General features: G+C 39.9%; 1 protein-coding gene across 7 annotated transcripts in view; it reads left to right on the top strand.

The window, feature by feature from the left end:
- Positions 1-17948, top strand: part of NCOA7 (nuclear receptor coactivator 7) — an 85550-nt gene extending 67602 nt beyond the window's left edge. For 4 of the 7 annotated variants that reach the window (XM_039707222.1, XM_039707224.1, XM_039707225.1 and 1 more), the window contains exons 9-16: positions 288-1354; positions 2909-3077; positions 9667-9814; positions 13032-13163; positions 13296-13448; positions 13976-14071; positions 14709-14782; positions 15634-17948. In XM_039707222.1, the coding sequence (XP_039563156.1) occupies positions 288-1354; positions 2909-3077; positions 9667-9814; positions 13032-13163; positions 13296-13448; positions 13976-14071; positions 14709-14782; positions 15634-15769 (1975 nt within the window). In that variant the 3' untranslated portion in view covers positions 15770-17948. The other 3 variants (XM_039707226.1, XM_039707227.1, XM_039707228.1) reach the window with 3 other exon arrangements.
- Positions 17949-18785: the final 837 nt, after the last annotated feature.

Below are 18785 nucleotides of genomic sequence, written 5' to 3'. Positions count from 1 at the left end.
CTTCTGATGACTTGCACATTCTTATTACATGTGTTACATTTCTTCACCTACATGGCATATTCTGCAAAGTGGTTTACTCATTTTATTTTGATATTATACTTTCAGCATTTTTCTTCATTGTCTTTAAAGTCACTTGTTTCCAGTACTCTGTGTTTATTTTGGAGGAAGTTATTTTGCAACTAATTTCATGGTTTAAGTTAAGTTGATGTTTAGTTTTTATTTTCATTTTTTTTCCATTTCCATTTTGCTTTTAACATCGTATGTACATCCATCATTTCCCCTGACAGTGACATACCAAAGGATCTTTGTCCTCTGTACAGGCCGGGAGAATGGGAAGACCTGTCCTCTGAGAAAGATATCAATCCTTTCAGCAAATTCAAATCCCTTAGCAAGGAAAAGAGGCAGCAGAATGGAGATGCATCTGTTGCTCTGGGTGCCAAACAGATAAAGCCTTCTGATAAGGAAAAGTCCGCTGATTTTGAAGTTCTTCAGTCATCGGAGAGTACGGGCTCAATCAAATCCAAGTCTCTGGAGTTTCCCAACAACATCACTGCCACTGAACATTTGGAAAAGTTTGATGCAGATGCATGTACCAAGGACCCTTCCAGGGAAAAAAATGCTTCAGATACCAAAACCAAAGAAAAATCCCTTCTAGGAGAAGGAGAGGATGAGTTCACTGAGCTGGAAAAGACATCATCTCGTATGGATAGAGGGTTGGACAGGAAAATCTCAGTAATGGAAGGCTTGCTGGCTGACCCCAGGGACTTGGGGAGAACTAAGCAGCAGGTAACCAAACCTACTACAGAAGTCCAGGAGCACTTGACAGTTGATTCCTTGGAAAAAAAGGACAGTGTTGAACCTAAAGCTGACTTAGACTTAGAGCTGTGTGAAAAGCAAGATGTTATTCCAGAAGTAAACAAATGTGTCAGTACCCCGACAGGTAAGGTGGAGACGGAATTGGACACTAAGAAAGAGCTAGAGAAAGATAAACTTATTGAATTTTACCTCAATAAAGATGGAAATGGGTCTCAGTCATCTGAAGACTTACACAAGGCTGAAATCCAGAAAGGTGAAAACAATAAAGCAATTGGCATAGACCTTACACTTAGCTGTTCAAAGTCCCAAGCTAATGAAGTCCATACAGTTAAAAGTATGGAGCTTGATTCCTGCTGTGTTGAAAGGAAAGCACCTTCATTAGAAATCAGCTCAGCAGCAGCAGAGGAAAAGGATCTGGAAGAGTCTGTGGACTCTTCATTAGTACCAGCTGTAGACAAGACCTGTCAAGAAACCCAGTTAGACAATCAATCAGAAATCAGACTGTGGCTGCTGCAGAAAATTCAAGTGCCAATTGAAGGTAGGTCTCTGGTTATCCTTGTTTCCTCTGAGGCTTGGACAGCATTATGACGGTAACCTTTGAATTGACAGCCTTCTCTAAATTTCTTCTTTCTGTAATATCTGGTCTCTTTTTTACTCCTTGTGTATTTCAGTTTTATATTACCTGCTGTCTTCAAACTCTCAAAGCTTGTAGATTGATAAGTAGCTTGTGTGTTCTTTCCACATTCAGTGATCACTGCTTATATAATTTTTACTTCTGTTTGCTCGCTTTAAGAAGGACAGTGAAATGTCATCCAGTTTCAGTATTGGCAGGGCCTAGGAATTGTCACTCTGTGTTGGTAGCCACTGTTGCCTCATTGAAGTCTTTCAGTTTTGTTTCTGATAGTATCCAAGGTAGTAGAGCATTGCTGTGAAGGGGGGCACCAAAGTATTCTTGTCAATATTTGCATGTGTCTGGTGTCACTCGTGCTATGGGAACCCTTAAAAAAGTGATAAATAGGAGTACATGTATAGTCCTACTGAGTGATCAGTTTTCTCCTGATTGCTCATTGCATTATCAGAAATAATTCAGGCTGTTCCAGGAAAGCACATACCTAAATGAAATCTCTGTTCAGAGCATGTGCACACATATTACCATTCCTATGGCAGTCCAGTGCCTCTAAGCAGTAGTCTGTCCTGGAGCATTGTTGCTCCTCTCTGGGTAATTTAATGAACGAGTGGACATACCATTGTGTCAAAACATATGGTGGGAGATGATTAAAATGGAAGTCTCTATTTTAAGAACACTTGTTCTTAAAATGATTTTTTTCTTTTTTTTCATAAGGGTTTCTGCTGGTGGTATTTGGCTGTACATGTATTGCTAAAACAAAGAAGGCAACTTCAGTATGCTCCTCTCTGGGTAATTTAATGAACCAGTGGACATACCCTTGTTCTTAAAATTATTTTTTTCTTTTTTTTCATAAGGGTTTCTGCTGGTGGTATTTGGCTGTACATGTATTGCTAAAACAAAGAAGGCAACTTCAGTATGACTCAAGCTGTAGTTTAATAAGCAAGTTGGGGTTTTTTTTGTCATACTAGCAATTTAAGGAGCTTAAACTGGTTCTAGGCTTGGCCTTGTCTTGTGCAGATAAAAGGTGCTTGTATGGCTGTGTGACTGACAGAGTTGAGAAACTGATTGGACTTTTTGTGTGCGTACGTGTGTGTGTGCATGCAGGATTACCCTTCAGCCTGGGTAGGTTTTCTGGACCCTATTGCATGTCCCCTTTATTTTCCTGCCTTGTGTTGCAGGCAGCACTCAGCCTGCTCATCTTATCTATTTCTTTACAGGGCTGTTCTGTACACAGCTGTACAGCTGAGGGGGATACAGGCTGTGACAAAATGAGAATAAATGGCCTCAGTTTAGGATGAACGTGGTTTTACTAAACCAGTTGTGCTGGTGAAATGAGGTGTAATTCTGTGTATGGCGCCTCTGAGTATTTCTTTGCACAAGATTATTTATCTTGTCACAGTGTTTTATCAGCTGCAGCATTTGTACTTTCCTGTAAGCAGACCATTTCTTTTGTGTCTTATTCAGATATGCTTCCTTCAAAAGAGGAGAAGAGCAAGACTCCTCCAATGTTTCTGTGCATTAAAGTAGGCAAGCCCATGAGAAAGTCCTTTGTGTCTCAGAGCACGACTGTGTCTCAACAGTACAGTAAAAAGATAAAGCAACCAGAATACTGGTTTGCTGTTCCTCGGGAAAGGTAAGCTGCCCTCCTGTCAGCACAAACATGTCTGTCTGTTACTTTTTAAATGTGTAGTGCTTTCCAGAGCTGAATCTTGCATTGCCTGCATGGTCCAAGTTGTGAAATGCAGCAGGGATGCTGAGGGGTAGCCTCATTTCATTGCGTGTCAGGAACATAAAGCAATATTTGTTGCTGGTCTATAGCAATATTTGTTGCTGGTCTAATGTGGCTCTCAGTGGGAATGAAAAAGGGCTCAGGTGCCACTTGAAGATGGAAAGAGGGATATATGTGCAGCTAACATATGGTAGAAGAACTGGGAGATGATCAGGATTTCAGCTGTAGTCTAGGAAGTGAGGGAAAGGAGAGCAGTGGCTGGATGTGTCAGTGCTAAAAAAAATAAGTATTTCACATGAGCAAAGAGAATCATGTGGGAAAAGGGAGATGCTCCTAACTAAACAGGTGTGAGGATTTCTGTCTTTTGTCCCATTAAAAATAGTCCCTTTGCAGTAAAATTGAGGAACACAAATGTTTTCCTGCAGATGTGCATTAATACATAAATAGTACTCTAGAAAAAAGCAAACCAACAAACTAGAGACATAGAGGTCTATGATTTTCCACATATATCACCCAAGAATTTTCACTGGCTGTGAAAAATCAAATATATGATACTTTTGTTGACAGAAGGCAACTAGAGCAATTCTCTGGTCTGTTGATGAACCAAAATCAGTGATTCTGGTAAATTAGATGCCAGGAACGAGGAATTTGAACTTGTAATCCATCTCAGAGATGTCTCTTTCAAATGCAGTCAACTTTTTCAAAATAATTTTTATTTAATAATTTTAATGTCAAATGTGTATGATCTGTGTTGATTTAAATGTTTATGTTTTTTGTGGCTTGAAAATGAGTGTTTTGATTGTCTGTAGTAGTGTGAAAGTTGCTGTCTTGGAACTCTTCCTGGAGGAGAGGAAGAGGTTTAATCCAGCTGAAATGTGGTCCTTGGGAGAGCAGCTGGATAGCTTTTGGTTTGCTTGCTTTCTATGGATCAATAGTTTGTGGATTGCTAGTCCTTGGCTCCTCAGGGACTGCAAAAGGGTGGGTTCAGAAAATTCTGAGTTGAAGTTTGAGTAAATACTTCAAGGAGTTGGAGTGATGCTGTAATACCACACAAGGTCAGTTAGTGCTTTGGGGTTAGTGCAGCTAACAGTGAATAAAGCTGCTGAGCTGCCCGAGGTCATCTCTAATCACTGCTGTCTGTAACAGGTAAATCTATCAAGCTTCTAACCACAGACTTGGCAAACAGTTTTTCTGCTTGTCCTTTTATGAGCAGAAGCTTTTTGAATGGTGAGCAGACCTAATCCATATATTAACTGAAGTGTTGACAACTGGTTTGTACTTCAGTTTTTATAATGAAAAAAAAGTAACTTCTGTAGTGAGCTGCTGCAGCCGCACCTGGCCGTGCTGGCTGACACACCAGATCTTTGGTGTCAGCGCTGCTGTTTGGATCTTGATCAAAAGTAGTGGTGAATGACTGGTTGTAAGTTTGGGTCCCTTTAGTGCTATTCATGCCTGTTTTAACACCCCGGAATTGCATGACAGATCAAGTAGAACTTGGAGGAGAAATTAAATGTGAGACCTATTCCTTTGTATTAATGCCAGGCATGTCTTTGCCTCTGGAACAAGATGGTGTTTTCTCCAAGCTCTTGGATGCTTTCCCAAAGCAAAACACAACACTTCCTACCTTCTGGGGATATTCTTGAATCAGTATTGTGTAGAATATAAACATAAGTGTTGCATCTTGAGAGTGCCATGAACAGTAGGTTGTTTCGGATAGTTTTGCCATGTATTTTAGACAAAATGGGAGATAATTCACTAAGTCTAAAACTACTTGGAATGCGATTTGTATTCATGTGTGAAAATATCAAGAATAACACTCTCATCTTGCTGGCCACAAAGCAGCATAAATAAAACACTTTCTTCAGTCCAGTCACAGTAGCGTGAGCAGTATCGTAATGTTTTGTAGTAATTTAAAAGAAAAAAACAAAAAAAAAAAAACCAAACCAGTCCAGTCACAGTAGCTTGAGCAGTATCTTAATGTTTTGTAGTAATTAAAAAAACCCAAAAAACAACAAAAAAACAACAGAATCAAAAAAGCTGTCCAAATCTGGAGTGAGACTATGAAAAAGTTGGTCTGCATGTCTATATTTAGTGTAGGTTAAATCTTCCTCTGATTTGCTTTTAGTTATATTTTTTCCATGGTCATAATGTTTGCTGTTAAAACAGCTTCTGTCATCCGTTGTGAAAATGGCTCCAACTTCAGCCTGTTCCCATAGCCCACAGCTCCCAGCAGAGCCGCTCTTCCATGTGCTGGCTGCTGTCACTTTCTGGGCCCAGTACTTTTATGTTTATTTTTTTGTTGAAAGCCTCTGGAAATGTTATTAATACAGAAAGAAGACTTTTAGGCTGATATTCTTTATAAAGGCACTGAACCTTCTGTCTCATTTGCCTTTTGTGCCTGCTGTAGCTGTAGCTGTTCTCTCTCCATGCGTGGCTTCCCAGGCGCCGAGTGTGTCCCAGCACACGTCGCCCCATGACCAGCACGGTGTGGCTGAGTTAATCAGTGACTGCAGCACTGCTTTGTGCTCCTTGCTTGGTCACAGCAGTGCTCACCTCAGCATGCAGAGGAGGTGCTGGGCATCTTGAGTTGCCTTATATACAGATTACTCAGTCTAGGGCAGCTTCTTGCCAGGTTCAGCTGAGAAGAAGGGCACCCGTGCTTTTGGACACAAATAGAGATTCTGTTTTGCTGGAAGTTTTGCAATGGGTATAGCTTACAATAGTAGAGGGTAAGTCTGTGTGTGCTCTTGCTATGTGGATTTATGTTTAAGTGGTATGTAGGTTTCCCACCCTAGTGAATTTTGAGTAGCAGTAGCTCAGTAATTAGGTCACACATTTCCTGAAGACCTTTTACAAGAAAATGTCTTGCACCAAGAAACAGATAGTAATGCAGAATTTCTTTGCTTGTAACTAATAGCATTGACTAGTTCCTCAGTCAAGAAGTAAATATCTTTAATTTTCCACAGTGTAAATTCTGCAAACATGTTTGATTTATGAATGTATAATTTGCACTGAAGTTGATATAAAAGACATTGCACTGAGATTGTGCTGCTGAGAGGGCATCTACTTTTTTGCTAGATTGAGAATCCTTTTGAATTAGCCTTTTATAAGGAGAATAATCCTAGACTCCTGATAATAAGATATCAGACTGTACAGAGGAAATTTATAAAAACCTGTTTGTATCTATAGCTTAATGTCTTATAAAGAGGATTCATAGAAGTCTCTATAAGCTCATTAAAGCATATGAGGGCTTACAATACCTCAGTGCTCAAGATTAGTAAAGAGTCATCATTTAGTCAGGCACATTTACATCAAAGTCATAGGATACTTCTGGATTAATGTCTTTCTCTGGGCCGGGAGCATTGGTTGGACTTAGAGCCTTTTGAATATTTTCTTTCTGGAGTTACTAGCTTCAGGTTTCTATAGTTATCTCTTTCCAAGTACTTTGTTTTATTGATGTCTCTCTTTTAGTACATGATACACTCATAAGCATGTGATCATCAAAACAGTTACTGAGTTCTAGGATAAATTTTCTCACAGCTGTCTAGTTGACTGTAAGAAAGTTCCTCAAGAAGTGGCTTTTCAATTTAAAAATTGGATCAAATGTTTTCAATATGGTAGCTTGGAAGTACCACTGTAGCATAATGTTAGAATTGTATTAGCAGAGCATCCCCTTTCAGAATGACATCACCTCTGTAATCACCTATTTCTATTTTATGCTGCTACTTTTGAAATTTGGACTGTCTGTATCTATCAACTGTCACAGGAAAACTTAGTTATGTACTACTTAAATAAACGGAGCATATACAAGTCCGTGCTGCTACTTTTAAAATTTGGACTGTCTGGATCTATCAACTGTCCATTGCACAGGAAAACTTAGTTATGTACTACTTAAATAAACGGAGCATATACAAGTCCGTGGGGCCTGACAGGAAATGTTCTGAGTATATTGAGGAAGTTGGTTGATGTTATTACAGAGCTGCTTTCTATCATCTTTTGAAAGGTTATGTTCAGGGGGAGTGTTCCTTAAAAATTGGAAAGACAACTGCTGCAACCATTGTCAGAAAAATCATAAGGAAGTATCTGTGGGAGCACAGGGCAGTCAGCTTCACCTCAGTCCCTGGGAAGCAAGTCCTTACAGACACCATTTCCAAGCACACAGAGGGAAAGAAGTGATCGTGATCAGCTGTCATATATTTACCAAGGACAAATTGCTTCTCTACTGACCAAATAACTTTTCTGTTTGAGATTGCTAGCTCCTTGAGCAAGGAGAGAGCAAGGGATTGATACCATCACATTACAAAGGCTTTCAACACAATCTTCCATAGTATCCTTGTAGCCAAATGGGAAAGATATGACCTGGACAGGCAGGTTACTGGTGGTTATAAAATTGACTGGACCACTGGGCTCAAAGGTAGCTGGCCTGAGTGGCAGTGAGGTACAAGTGGTATTCTTGGGGACTGATACTGCTTAATGCCTTCACTGGTGACATGGACATTAAGACAGAATACACCTGTTTCGTTTTGGGGAATGACACAAAATTTGGAGAGTCTCATAATTGGAGGGCAATGCTGCTATTCAGAGGGGCCTCAACACAACAGGCTGACAGAAACGTCAGGAAGTTCAGAAAAGGCAAATGCAAAAGTTGTGCACCTGGGATGGAGCAGTTCCTGCAGCAGTAGGTGAGGAAAGGCAGCCTGGGAGGTAGCTCTGCTGAAAAGGAGTTGAGGAAGTTGAAAGCAAACTCAACATGTCAGTGGTGTGTCCTTACAGTAATGAAGGCTTCACTTCTTGCTGACTCAAGTAAGGAAGTACAGCCAAACAACTTAGGTGGTCATTAACCCCCTCTTCCTTTTAGACACTTGGTTAAAAAATGGAGGGGAGGGGATGAGAAACAGAAAATGTAGGATGGCACCAGATCCTTCTCAGATCATGTGCTGCATGCTTTGGAGGAAATGGTGATGAGAAAAAAGAGAAAAAAAACACAGAAGGCAGACTATGCATGGAGAACTTGTAGAATCACTGTTGGAGATTTTCCAATTCAAAAGGACAAGAATGTGCAACCTCCTTTAAATTGGAAGTTAGCTCTGCTATAAGCAGCAGCTGGCATAGATGATTTCCAGAGATGACTTAAAACATAAATACATTCTGTGATACAAGTGTGCTGCTCTCCTATCCACCTGCATAAATGTGCTTTCAAACCGATCTTACCCAGACAGCAGAAACCACTACTTTTATTGTCCTTTCTTAGGGATTTGTAGGAATTAAGTAGCTGTCTTTCCAGAGTAAGACTACTATACTGTGTACTGTAAAATACACAGTGCTCAAGTCAGTTGTCTCTTTCAATTAAAGCTCAGATTAATTAGCAGAGAGCTAATCAGACTGCTTTTTCTGAAACCTCTGTGAACCATGCTATTTTATTCCTTTTTCATTATTTCCACGATGACGCAAAGTAAATTCTTTATTCTTTTTGTAGACTCATTTGAAAAAATCTGAAACTATACTAGTGACCCTAAGACATTGTAACAGTGCTGAAAGGGTATTTTAAGATTATTTGTGCATATGTATAAATCCAAGTAACTTGAAATACGGTGGGGGGTGGGGGGGAAATGTCTGTATTTCTAAAAGGTTTGTTCTGTTTCCTGTTGATCTAAGAGTTGCTGGATGTAACTTTCTAGTGAAAAGCTGGAGGAAGATCTGATGTCATAAGCACTTGCTATCTTTCTATCTGCCCTCTTTACTGTGGGTCTGATTTTTTTGTGGGCAATTCAGCTTCTTGTATAGTGGATCCACTGTTGCATTCCTGTTTGAAATTGCACATTTTTGTTTTAACTTAATACATAAATTCCTTCTTCAGAAATTGTTTTGTGGTTTGTTATGGATGTTGTCACGGAGTATCTTTTTAAAGACAGTGGCTGAGAGCTGACTACATTTATGGAAGAGCATGTGCTGCTGGTACTATATCATTAGCAAAGCTGTCAATAACAGCTTATTTTCATAATGCTAAGAGAATGAAGATTGTTTTGTGGCTAGCCTCTATAACTTTTAAAGGGCAGCTAAAACTGTAGTGTAGACTTCACTGGTGATCTCATTGCTTGTTTCATTGCTGGAGGTCAAACTAAATGGTAAAGTGAATGTTGTACAGAGTTAACTTTTGTGACTATGACCTAATACCAATCAATTTGACTTCTTAATATGAATTGTGTGGGACTGGACAAGCCATATTGCTTTACCATCATTCTTTGGCTTTGCATGTAACAAAGAGAGGACAAAAATACATTGTAGGGAGAGCAAGCAGAGAAACCTTGAAGTGGTTCAAGCTGCCAGGTGGAGGGAGCTGCTGCCTTGTGTGGTATGGGAGGGTGGAGGTACAAGGTTATCCTCTTTGTGTAGTTGCCCCTGCTTTGGCATTGGGCAACACCTCTGTGCTGCGTGACAGTGTTGGGTTCATGGACCACTGAACAATGGTTGTCTCCTCCTCTTCTCTTCACAGGGTGGATCACTTGTACACATTTTTTGTTCAGTGGTCACCAGAAATATATGGGAAAGATGCCAAAGAGCAAGGTTTTGTTGTGGTAGAAAAGGAGGAGCTTGACATGATTGACAACTTCTTTAGTGAGCCCACTACTAAAAGCTGGGAGGTGAGTGCCTTCTGCCTTTACATGAAGCATGTGCATATTGAGTGTGCATCCTCTGCTGAGAATCTCAGCAATTGTTCTTTGGAGGATTTTATGGTGTTTCCTTAAGGCTTGTATCTGTCTCACAAATGTATTTATATTCCTTTCGTCTTCATTTCTTCTCTCCCTAGAAAGAGCAAGTAAACAACTGGGAGCTCTCTGGTGTGCAACCAGCAGAAGTTGTGTAAATATTTTGACCATGTGGTACTAGTCTTTTGCAAAGCTATACAGGCATATGTGGTCAGCATTGCTAAATTCCTAATGTATTTATATGCTACAAATAAATTCTTCAAAACGTATATATGCATGTAAACATCAACCCAGACTCCTGTGTGCTGGTTGAAATGGATGGATGTGTGGTGATAGGCCAGACCCTTGCTTCTTGGGTGCACACAGCAGTACTGTTTGAATATTGGGTGTAAGTGGGATAAGTTTATCATTGGACTTTGGCTTTTTCATGTGTGGTCTTCTGCAATCTGTTTCAACCACTTGGCATGCCTATGCTTGTTATCTCCTTCTTCTGCGTACAAAGCCTGGTTTCTGAGGGAAATAAGCTTACACACACTTTTTGAAACCACATTTCTCAATGCTTAAACACTTTCTGTGCTAAAGGAATGGGATAAATGAAACAGAAACATAAATTCCAAAGTGGGGAATATTTTGATGGTGATTAAAAAAGTTACCTGATTATTCATCTTAAACATAAACTTGTTTTCTTTAAATTCTACTACCCTCTTTTTTATTTGTTTGTTTGAGCATTTTGATCTTCATAGTATGTTCTGTTGAAAAAATGGAGCTTGGAAGTGGGACTTGTCATTTTAAATGTAGCAACCTCTATTCCCAAAGAGCTAATATTTTTACAGTTTTGTAGCTTCTCAATGTTATTGCTTTGTGAGCTGAAATATAAAAAAAAAGCCTTCCTCGTTTTGCTTAGAGCTGAGTGCAGTCATACATTGCTCTAGATTTTACTGTTCAGTTATTTGCATACCATTTTCATAAAACCACAGTGGAGGAGAGTCAGTGATCTAACGACAGATGTAGGAGAGATCTGACCACACTGGGAGCTTTTCTCTCATTGTTTTTTTTAGATATTTATTGAAAGGAAGAAAAGCTGGAAACTGCTTCTAAAGGTGTGTCTCTTTCATTTCTAATATATTCCAGCTTCACCGATTTAAAGTAGGTTTGCCAGGAAATCTCTATTGAATAAAGTCCAAATTTGGGCATGATGACTGTGAAACTTTCACTCTCCCTTGCGGGGAAACAGAAACTCTAATTGTAGAGCAGCATATAAGCAATTTTATCACAGCATGCCTTGGCCAGTAGCTGTCTGTCACTCCTGGGGCTGAGAACTCTTGCCACAAGAGCAGGGGTAGAGTAGTGGTACTGAAAATAAACTGCTAGAAGATGAAACAGAGACAAATGCCTTTGAATATTCGAATTGTTTACTGTGCCAGACCGGACCAGGAGGAACCTTTTGTGGAGGTATGTCGAATTGTTTCCCGTTTGAACAGTGTGGATCTGATGATGGAACTTCTGTCCCAGTAATAAACATGCTCTGTACTCAGGAGAGGGGCATTTCCACCTCAGGTGGCTTCCTTTCTCAGCCCTATAAAATCTTGGAAAGACTTTGTATATCTGGTTTCTGTAGTGGTCAGTTCTTTTCATCCATTTCTGCTTTTGTGTGGTCTGTAAATACCTGACCTTACAGATGCCTCTTTCTGCAGCTGTTAACTGAACTTCATTCATATATCCAATTCGGAGACTGAATAAATGTGTATGCAGAGAAGAGGGGGGGCTTGTCTGTCTCTGGAGCCAATTAGCAATTTTCAACTGTGTTAATGTTACCTAAGTGAGTTTGGTTGTATTTTGCTACAGATACCTCTTGGTTGTTTGCTGTTGTCTGATACTTCTCCCCCATTCCTGGAGTGGGAGAGACTGTTCCTAAAAGAAAGTCCTCAAAAGGGGAGTTGTGTACTTTTGGTTTAATGTCTAAAAGGTGTTAATTAAAAAATATACAATAATGTTCTGGGATATGAGGAGTGAAGGCAAACCAGTCTGAAGGTGAAAAAAGAACAATGATACAAGTAGAAAGATTGGGATTTTTTAACAGTTTATTGTGGGTGGTTTTTAGATTTTTAATTACTTTAATTTTTAATTTTGCAGTGCAAACCTTTCCTGTAATTGACCATATGAAAAATATTCCAGCACAGGATTATCTGTAGTCTCAGAAGAAGAGGCTAGAAGGTCGGGATGAAGCTGTAGAGCTCTTGCAGTATCATGGGCAGGAATACCCGTAATGCTCAGGTGTGCAGGGACACAGAGCAGTGTTTGTTCTGCAGGCTGGATTTTGTTTGTGATCCTGCCTTCCTCTCTTTTCCTGACCCTGCACTGGAATGCCAGTGCCCACGTGCCCTGCTCAGCTCCAGGCATCTGCGAGAGAGCGTGGACTGCACATGAGTGCATGCAGCAGATGTGTAGCTCTCATCCCACTGGGGATGCCCAGTGTCACTGAAGGTATTAGAGCTGTGAGAGCTCCTCACCAGCCTGGTCCTCATGCAAAACTTCCGTGCTTTGTTGTGTGGTTAACTCCACACCTGGAGTCAGTCTAGCGCATTTGCTTTCTCGCCTGAGGGGTAGGAGTGTGTGGGACCTCTGGGCATCTCTTCCCAGTTGTCTCCACTGTTGACAGCTTCTGCAAGTTCCAGCAGTGATCGTGAAGGCGTGGAGGAATTATGCAAAACTTGATCAGTGTGTAACATGAAAGCCATTTGGAAGCCTTATTGGCAGCGAGGTGCATAGCAGAGCTCAGTGGGCTCTGCAGCTGCATCCGGAAATTCCTGCTCCTAGACAAGACCCTGTGGTGATACACTCATGGAAGGAAAAGACGGTTTAAGGTTTCCTGTTTATTTTGTAGCTAGGCCTTGTTGCTTCCCCTTCTCTTTCTCATCAGCTTCCTTTCAGAGCTTTTGCTGTTGCTTGCTATGTGCCATGGTGGCACTGAGCTCCAGCTAAAGATTTTCCCCATTGGCTTAAGGGTACCTGTGCTTGATAAAATTATCCCGGTGTTTTTTCTCCAAACAGTGTGACAGCTGAGGAGTAAGTTTTAAATGAATTGGCTTTAACAGAGGATTGATGGTGTAAGAGCTGTGCTTTAGGTTGGACACTTGTTTTCTTGTCACAGATCATTACTGTAGAAGAAGCTAAACGACGAAAGAGTGTTTGCAGTTACTATGAAGAAGAAGAAGAAGATGACGATACTTTGCCTATCCTAAAGCATCACAGCGCTCTTCTGGAGAACATGCACATAGAGCAGGTATGGCCGAAAGCCCTCAGGTTTCCTTCTTAGATGTGGTGCTGCCTCTGTGGAATGCGAGACAGAGAGCAGGCTGGGGCAGTGCCTGTGTTGCTTGTGTAACCATTTCGCTCATTGCTGCTCCCTGCCCAGCTCGCCCGGCGCTTGCCCGCGCGGGTGCAGGGCTACCCGTGGCGCCTGGCATACAGCACGCTGGAGCACGGGACCAGCCTGAAGACTCTGTACCGCAAATCGGCCTCTCTCGACAGCCCAGTCCTCCTCGTCATCAAGGATATGGACAACCAGGTAAGGAGCGCTTGTTCCGCGGGGGTGGAGCAGAAAGGGCAGCATTTTGGAAAGTGATCATTATGAAATGCTAGTCATACTAGGAACTCATGTCATACCAAAATAAGACATTATTTGCTGTATTCCTTTATATTTTCTACTGCCTAAACTAGAGCTACCAGAGGAAAGTACTTCTGCACTAATAAAAGTTTTAGAACTGCAGTACGTGCAGTAGTGCCTTTGGAAATAGCTTTCTTAGGTACCTCAGTTAGGGAGCTGTCACAAGCAGTGCCTCTCTGGAGGTCTCATTCTTCAGTAGCTGCCAGAGTCAGCAATGCTGCTGCCATTGGTGTCATCTGGCTTTTAACTTGCAGGATACTGAAGATGTGTATAGGAAGGAATACTTGCACATCTGATACACTTCACTAGTTCTTCTAACATGAAAATCAGCTTAGTTGTTCTTAGAAAGTATTTGGACATGTTTGGGGGGTTTTTCTCTTGAATTCTGCACTTTCCACAAAAGTAGTGTAATCATTTTATTCTGACAGATATTTGGAGCGTATGCTACTCATCCCTTCAGGTTTAGTGACCATTACTATGGCACTGGTGAAACATTCCTCTACACTTTCAGTCCGCATTTCAAGGTAAGCGGGTGTCCACTTTCTGAAATAAGATTTTTGGGTTCCACTTCTGAAACAGTTCTGAGATTTTAATGACAATAGCATGTTTGAGTGTAGAAGGTGCCAGATGTTGATGAATGCAGTTAATCATTCATTGGCTCAATGCAATACTTCAAGCAAAAGTGTCCATAATTATCTGAAGAGAGGACAGTCTGTAAGGGTGAGGAGAGGGTTTTAAGTGAATTGAAGGAGGAAGGACTTAAGGGGTGGACTGTCAAAGACTCACTTTAGAAGGCAATGATGTCAAGACCAGGATATAATTTTATGCATTCTTAGGATCACAGTGACCACAAAACAGAGATGAGTGCTACTGAAATACCCCTTGATGCTCATAGCTTATGCACTTTTTACATATTGAGCACATTGTTCCTTTGTAACAGGGTACCACTTGATTTAAAAAGGGAAGCAGCATCTGAAATAAGGATTAGGGTGCTTTGATCATAGTTTTAAATATGCATAGATCTTTTACTTTCTGCCTTACCTTTTCCTCTTTCAAGAAAAAGATGATCACACCTCTTAGCTGCTAAGAGTAGGTACCCAGTAGTTTGAGATTACAAGAATCCTCAGTCCAAATATGTTCATGTTTTTTCCCCCTCCTCAGGTATTTAAATGGAGTGGAGAAAACACCTACTTCATCAATGGTGACACTACCTCTCTGGAGCTTGGAGGTGGAGGGTGAGTGAGTGTTTGGTTTTCAAATCATATCGCTATCTTTTCTTTTTGTGAAATTTTAAATGGAAATAGGGACAATTTTAGGTGCAAGAAAAACTTCACAATAAAGTGGCTGAACTTAATTTTAGTAAGCTGTTCAGCAGAGATACCTCAGCAATCTAGTTTCTGTTACAGACTGAGAGCAATTTTGTTTGCTTGGAGTGACTGATGTTAGGCAAGTAGGGTTTGTTGCAGAGTTTGAGTTGTTTTTAGCCAGGAAAAAAACCAGATGTTTTGGGTAGATACATCACTCATTGCTGAAGCGGTTTGTCACTGGAAGATAATTCCTAATGGCAATTTTGCCATCAGTATCTAGGGTTTATCAAGTGGTCCTTACTAAATTGTTGTTTTTCTGTTGATGCACAGAGCAAGGATACAGACAGGGCATAATCACATCATAGGTTTCAAAGGTCAGTCTAAGGCTGTACAACCAACTAAAGCTTACTTGGAGGTTGCACCATGGGACAGCTGGGCATGGTTTGCATCAGGAGTGGATAACCAGAAGGTGCTCTGCCCACATCCAGACAGCCAGGAAAGGACCCCAAGGTCTGTGCCCTGGTGTAGCCACAGCTGGCAGCGTGAGCAGCCGGGTGGCCCAGGGATGCAGGCACTTATAGGGTCCTACGTCCTGCCCCACTCACTGTGCAAACAAACACCAGGGGATGGCTCCACGAGCTTCTTGGCGAGTGCTTTGCCAGCATGAGCTCTTAACATTTGGCCTCAGAGTCACCTAGATCACTTCTTTGATTGTTTATACAGCTTCCGTGCTTTTACTGTTCCATCTAACACCAAATCTGTTCTGTATTTCCCTTTAGTGGCCGGTTTGGTTTATGGTTAGATGCAGATTTGTATCATGGGCGAAGCAACTCCTGCAGCACCTTCAATAATGACATCTTAACTAAGAAAGAAGATTTCATAATACAAGATGTAGAAGTATGGACATTTGAGTGAAACACTGACTGCCTTAAGGACTGGATCCATTAGGCACTTAAAAGCTATCCAGAAGGTGCAGGCTGCCTCACAATGTTACACGCTTTTTCCTCAAGTTTGTACCAGAGCATGACTACGCAAAAAATCCAACCGAACAACCCAAGAATAAAAGAATTGGTTTTGAGAGGCAGTAAGAGACAGAACAGTGAGAGATCACTCTGAAGTGTTTTCTACTTCCTCTTCAGCACTCTTCAATTGAAGATACAATGCTTATGAAAATGTTCATGATGTATAAGTTGAAAACTTTTTATGTAACTGTGAAAAAGATCCTGTGGAAGAACTATAACTGTCTAGTACATTCCATGTGTATTTATGTTCAACATGCAAATGCTGACCAAAAATAAAAGGTTAATTTACCAAAATCTACAGCATACTGTTTGCCATGGAAAAGAATCAGAAATAGGTGTACACAGCACTTAAGGGAACATGTTTTTTAAAATTATTTTATTTATTGTTACTGTATAGTAGGTTTTTTTGTAAAGGTATTAGCTATGAGGTTTTTTGTTTAATGTTTCAAATCTCATTTTGATAATTACTGTTGAGGTGAGTTTCTTATGCATTGGCATTTATTCTGAATCAATTTATTTGATTTCTGAAGTTAATTTTTATATTTTTATTTTGTAAATGAAATTTGGTTTTCATTATACCCTAATTAGAGGGTTTGTTTTCCTGGCAGAAACACTTGAGTGCATAATTCTGTTTCATTTTCTTTTCCTGAAATTAGGGAGAAGGTGGATAGGGCTTCTTCTTAACTCTGCTGTCACATTCCTGTTAATATATAACTATTTTGGCAGTGTATGGAGACGCTGGGCAACTGCCCCCTGGTGTAGACTTTATCAGTTCAGTTGCAGTCCACAGAATTGGGATAGCATGCTCTGAGCACCTGCCTGAGTATTATTTGACTGATTATGAAGGAGATTTCTAAGAGAACTGTTTTTCTGTATCACCACAAAATGGTTCAAAATAAGCCACCCACTGTGCTTTTATAAGCACTTCTCTACAAATTGAAGAATTTGTTAAGGAGAAAATACAATTGAGATTTAGCGAAGAAAGTTCTTTTCCTTACAGACCAGGTCATGTTAGTGTAAAACTTGTTTTCCTAATAATTACACATAATTTCCTTTAAAAGACTACTTCAAGCAGTGGTCTGGTTTAGGATTTGACAGTCAACTAAATATTCTTGTTTGTTTTTAATGAAATTATCAGATACTTCCCCCTCCCCCAGCCAAATCTCTACATTACAAAATCTGTGAAATTTATTTTATGAATAAAATATATTACAAAATCATAAAAGATTTGGTAAATGGGGAGAGTGTGAGAGAGGACTGGCAATATTCACTGTTTGCTAAGGAATTCTGCATTGCCATTAAGCTGTGGTTTTGTTTACACAATCCAGGCCTAACTAATATTATTAAGATGCTGTCCTGCCCTTAGACTTGAATGTTTCATTGTCCTGAGAAAGGCAAGTTTTAGAGACAGTAGTGTGCATTAAAACAGAAAAATCTAATGTTGGAATATTATTAACTGAGTAGTACAACTCAATTTAGATACTGCTCTTTCCCTTTTGAATAGAGTCAATAATAATAAAAAAAACCAATTGCTTTTCCTTCAAAAGCATTTCTAAATCTTAATCTTGCACAGAAGTTTCACAGTCTAAAAACCAGTGCTATACACAGTAAGCCTGTAACACGCTGCACATGAGCTTTTCACACTTCCTTTCTTTGTGGTCTAATACAGCCATAAATAAAGTTCTTATTGGTAATGCTTTAAAATATTTTGGAAGTTATTAACAGCATAATGCTTTGAAGATACCCAGAATATCTAACACTCTTTGCTCTTTTAAATGATGGAAGAAGACCACTTAGTAGTTTAAAAAAACCCAACCAAACCAACACCCAACAAAAAATCCCCACAACAAACAAAATGAAACCAAGTTCAACATTTTGCATACATTTCACTCTTGCTACCTACAACTTACTCCATTATATTATCCTTGTCAAAGCATATCTAAACGCTGTGGTCTATATTCAAAACAGTGTTGTTCAATCAAAATTCTGTGACCCTTGAAACTATGAATATTGAATATATGTAATGCAGTGCTATCACAATATTTTCAATAAAGGAATTTATGCATTCAGAACTTGTTACAGACGGTTTCGCTTTTATTCACAAATTTTAGAACATTTTAAAGATGAAAGGATGCAGCTTAAGTTACAGGGTATACTGACAAATATCTGTGCCACCTCATAAAAAGAGAACTTCAGCAATACTGTATTTTACAAACATAGATAAGGAGGTTGGAGATTTTGGTGGGGTTGGATTTGGGGTTTGGGTTTTTTGTGTGTAGTATGTTGTGTCCTCAAAGAGAACTGTATTTTGAATTCACTCTGAGACAGACTCTGACAAAGGGCTAAGAAATGCTAGTAAACAATTAGAAGTTTAGCTGGTAGGTCTTGCTGCTACTCTCAGCTGCAGTGAATGACATGTATCCCCTTATCTTTTTTGACCAGCCTCTTCCCAGAAGTCAAAAGCCCATGTGCATCATTTTTATATGCACCCTTTTCATATTTCCAAAGTGTTCACATGTATTTTTATGTCCAAGAAAAGCAAAGTTGTCTTAAAACTACCTTATTCTTGGGTTTTATTGGTTTTCATTGTATACAGCAGTGGCATTAAAAGAAAACAAACTACAATTGTGTGTGAAACTGAACAAATGTGCTATCCATGAGCCTTGCTCTGAGTGAAATGGCAGTAACAACTTTCCTAAAGTAACTGGGAAATTATGGTCACTAGTAATTTTTCTCTCAGAGAGAACAAGATCTTGTTCTTGCAACAGGAAATGTGTTCCTTCAGTGGTACTTGGGTACAGATTTTTGATACAGGACCATGTTCAAACACAGACTCACAAATCAGGCTTGTCAGTACCCAGGTAATTGCAGGTGTTTTATTTGGTGCTGGTTTAAGTGCAGGTTTTTTG

This window comes from Passer montanus, unplaced genomic scaffold (genome assembly GCF_014805655.1).
Source record: "Passer montanus isolate IOZ18808 unplaced genomic scaffold, ASM1480565v1 scaffold2, whole genome shotgun sequence".
NCBI classification, from domain to species: Eukaryota; Metazoa; Chordata; class Aves; order Passeriformes; family Passeridae; genus Passer; species Passer montanus.
The sequence above is the reverse complement of the archived record's forward strand: the minus strand, read 5'-3'. Positions and strand labels throughout refer to the sequence as shown.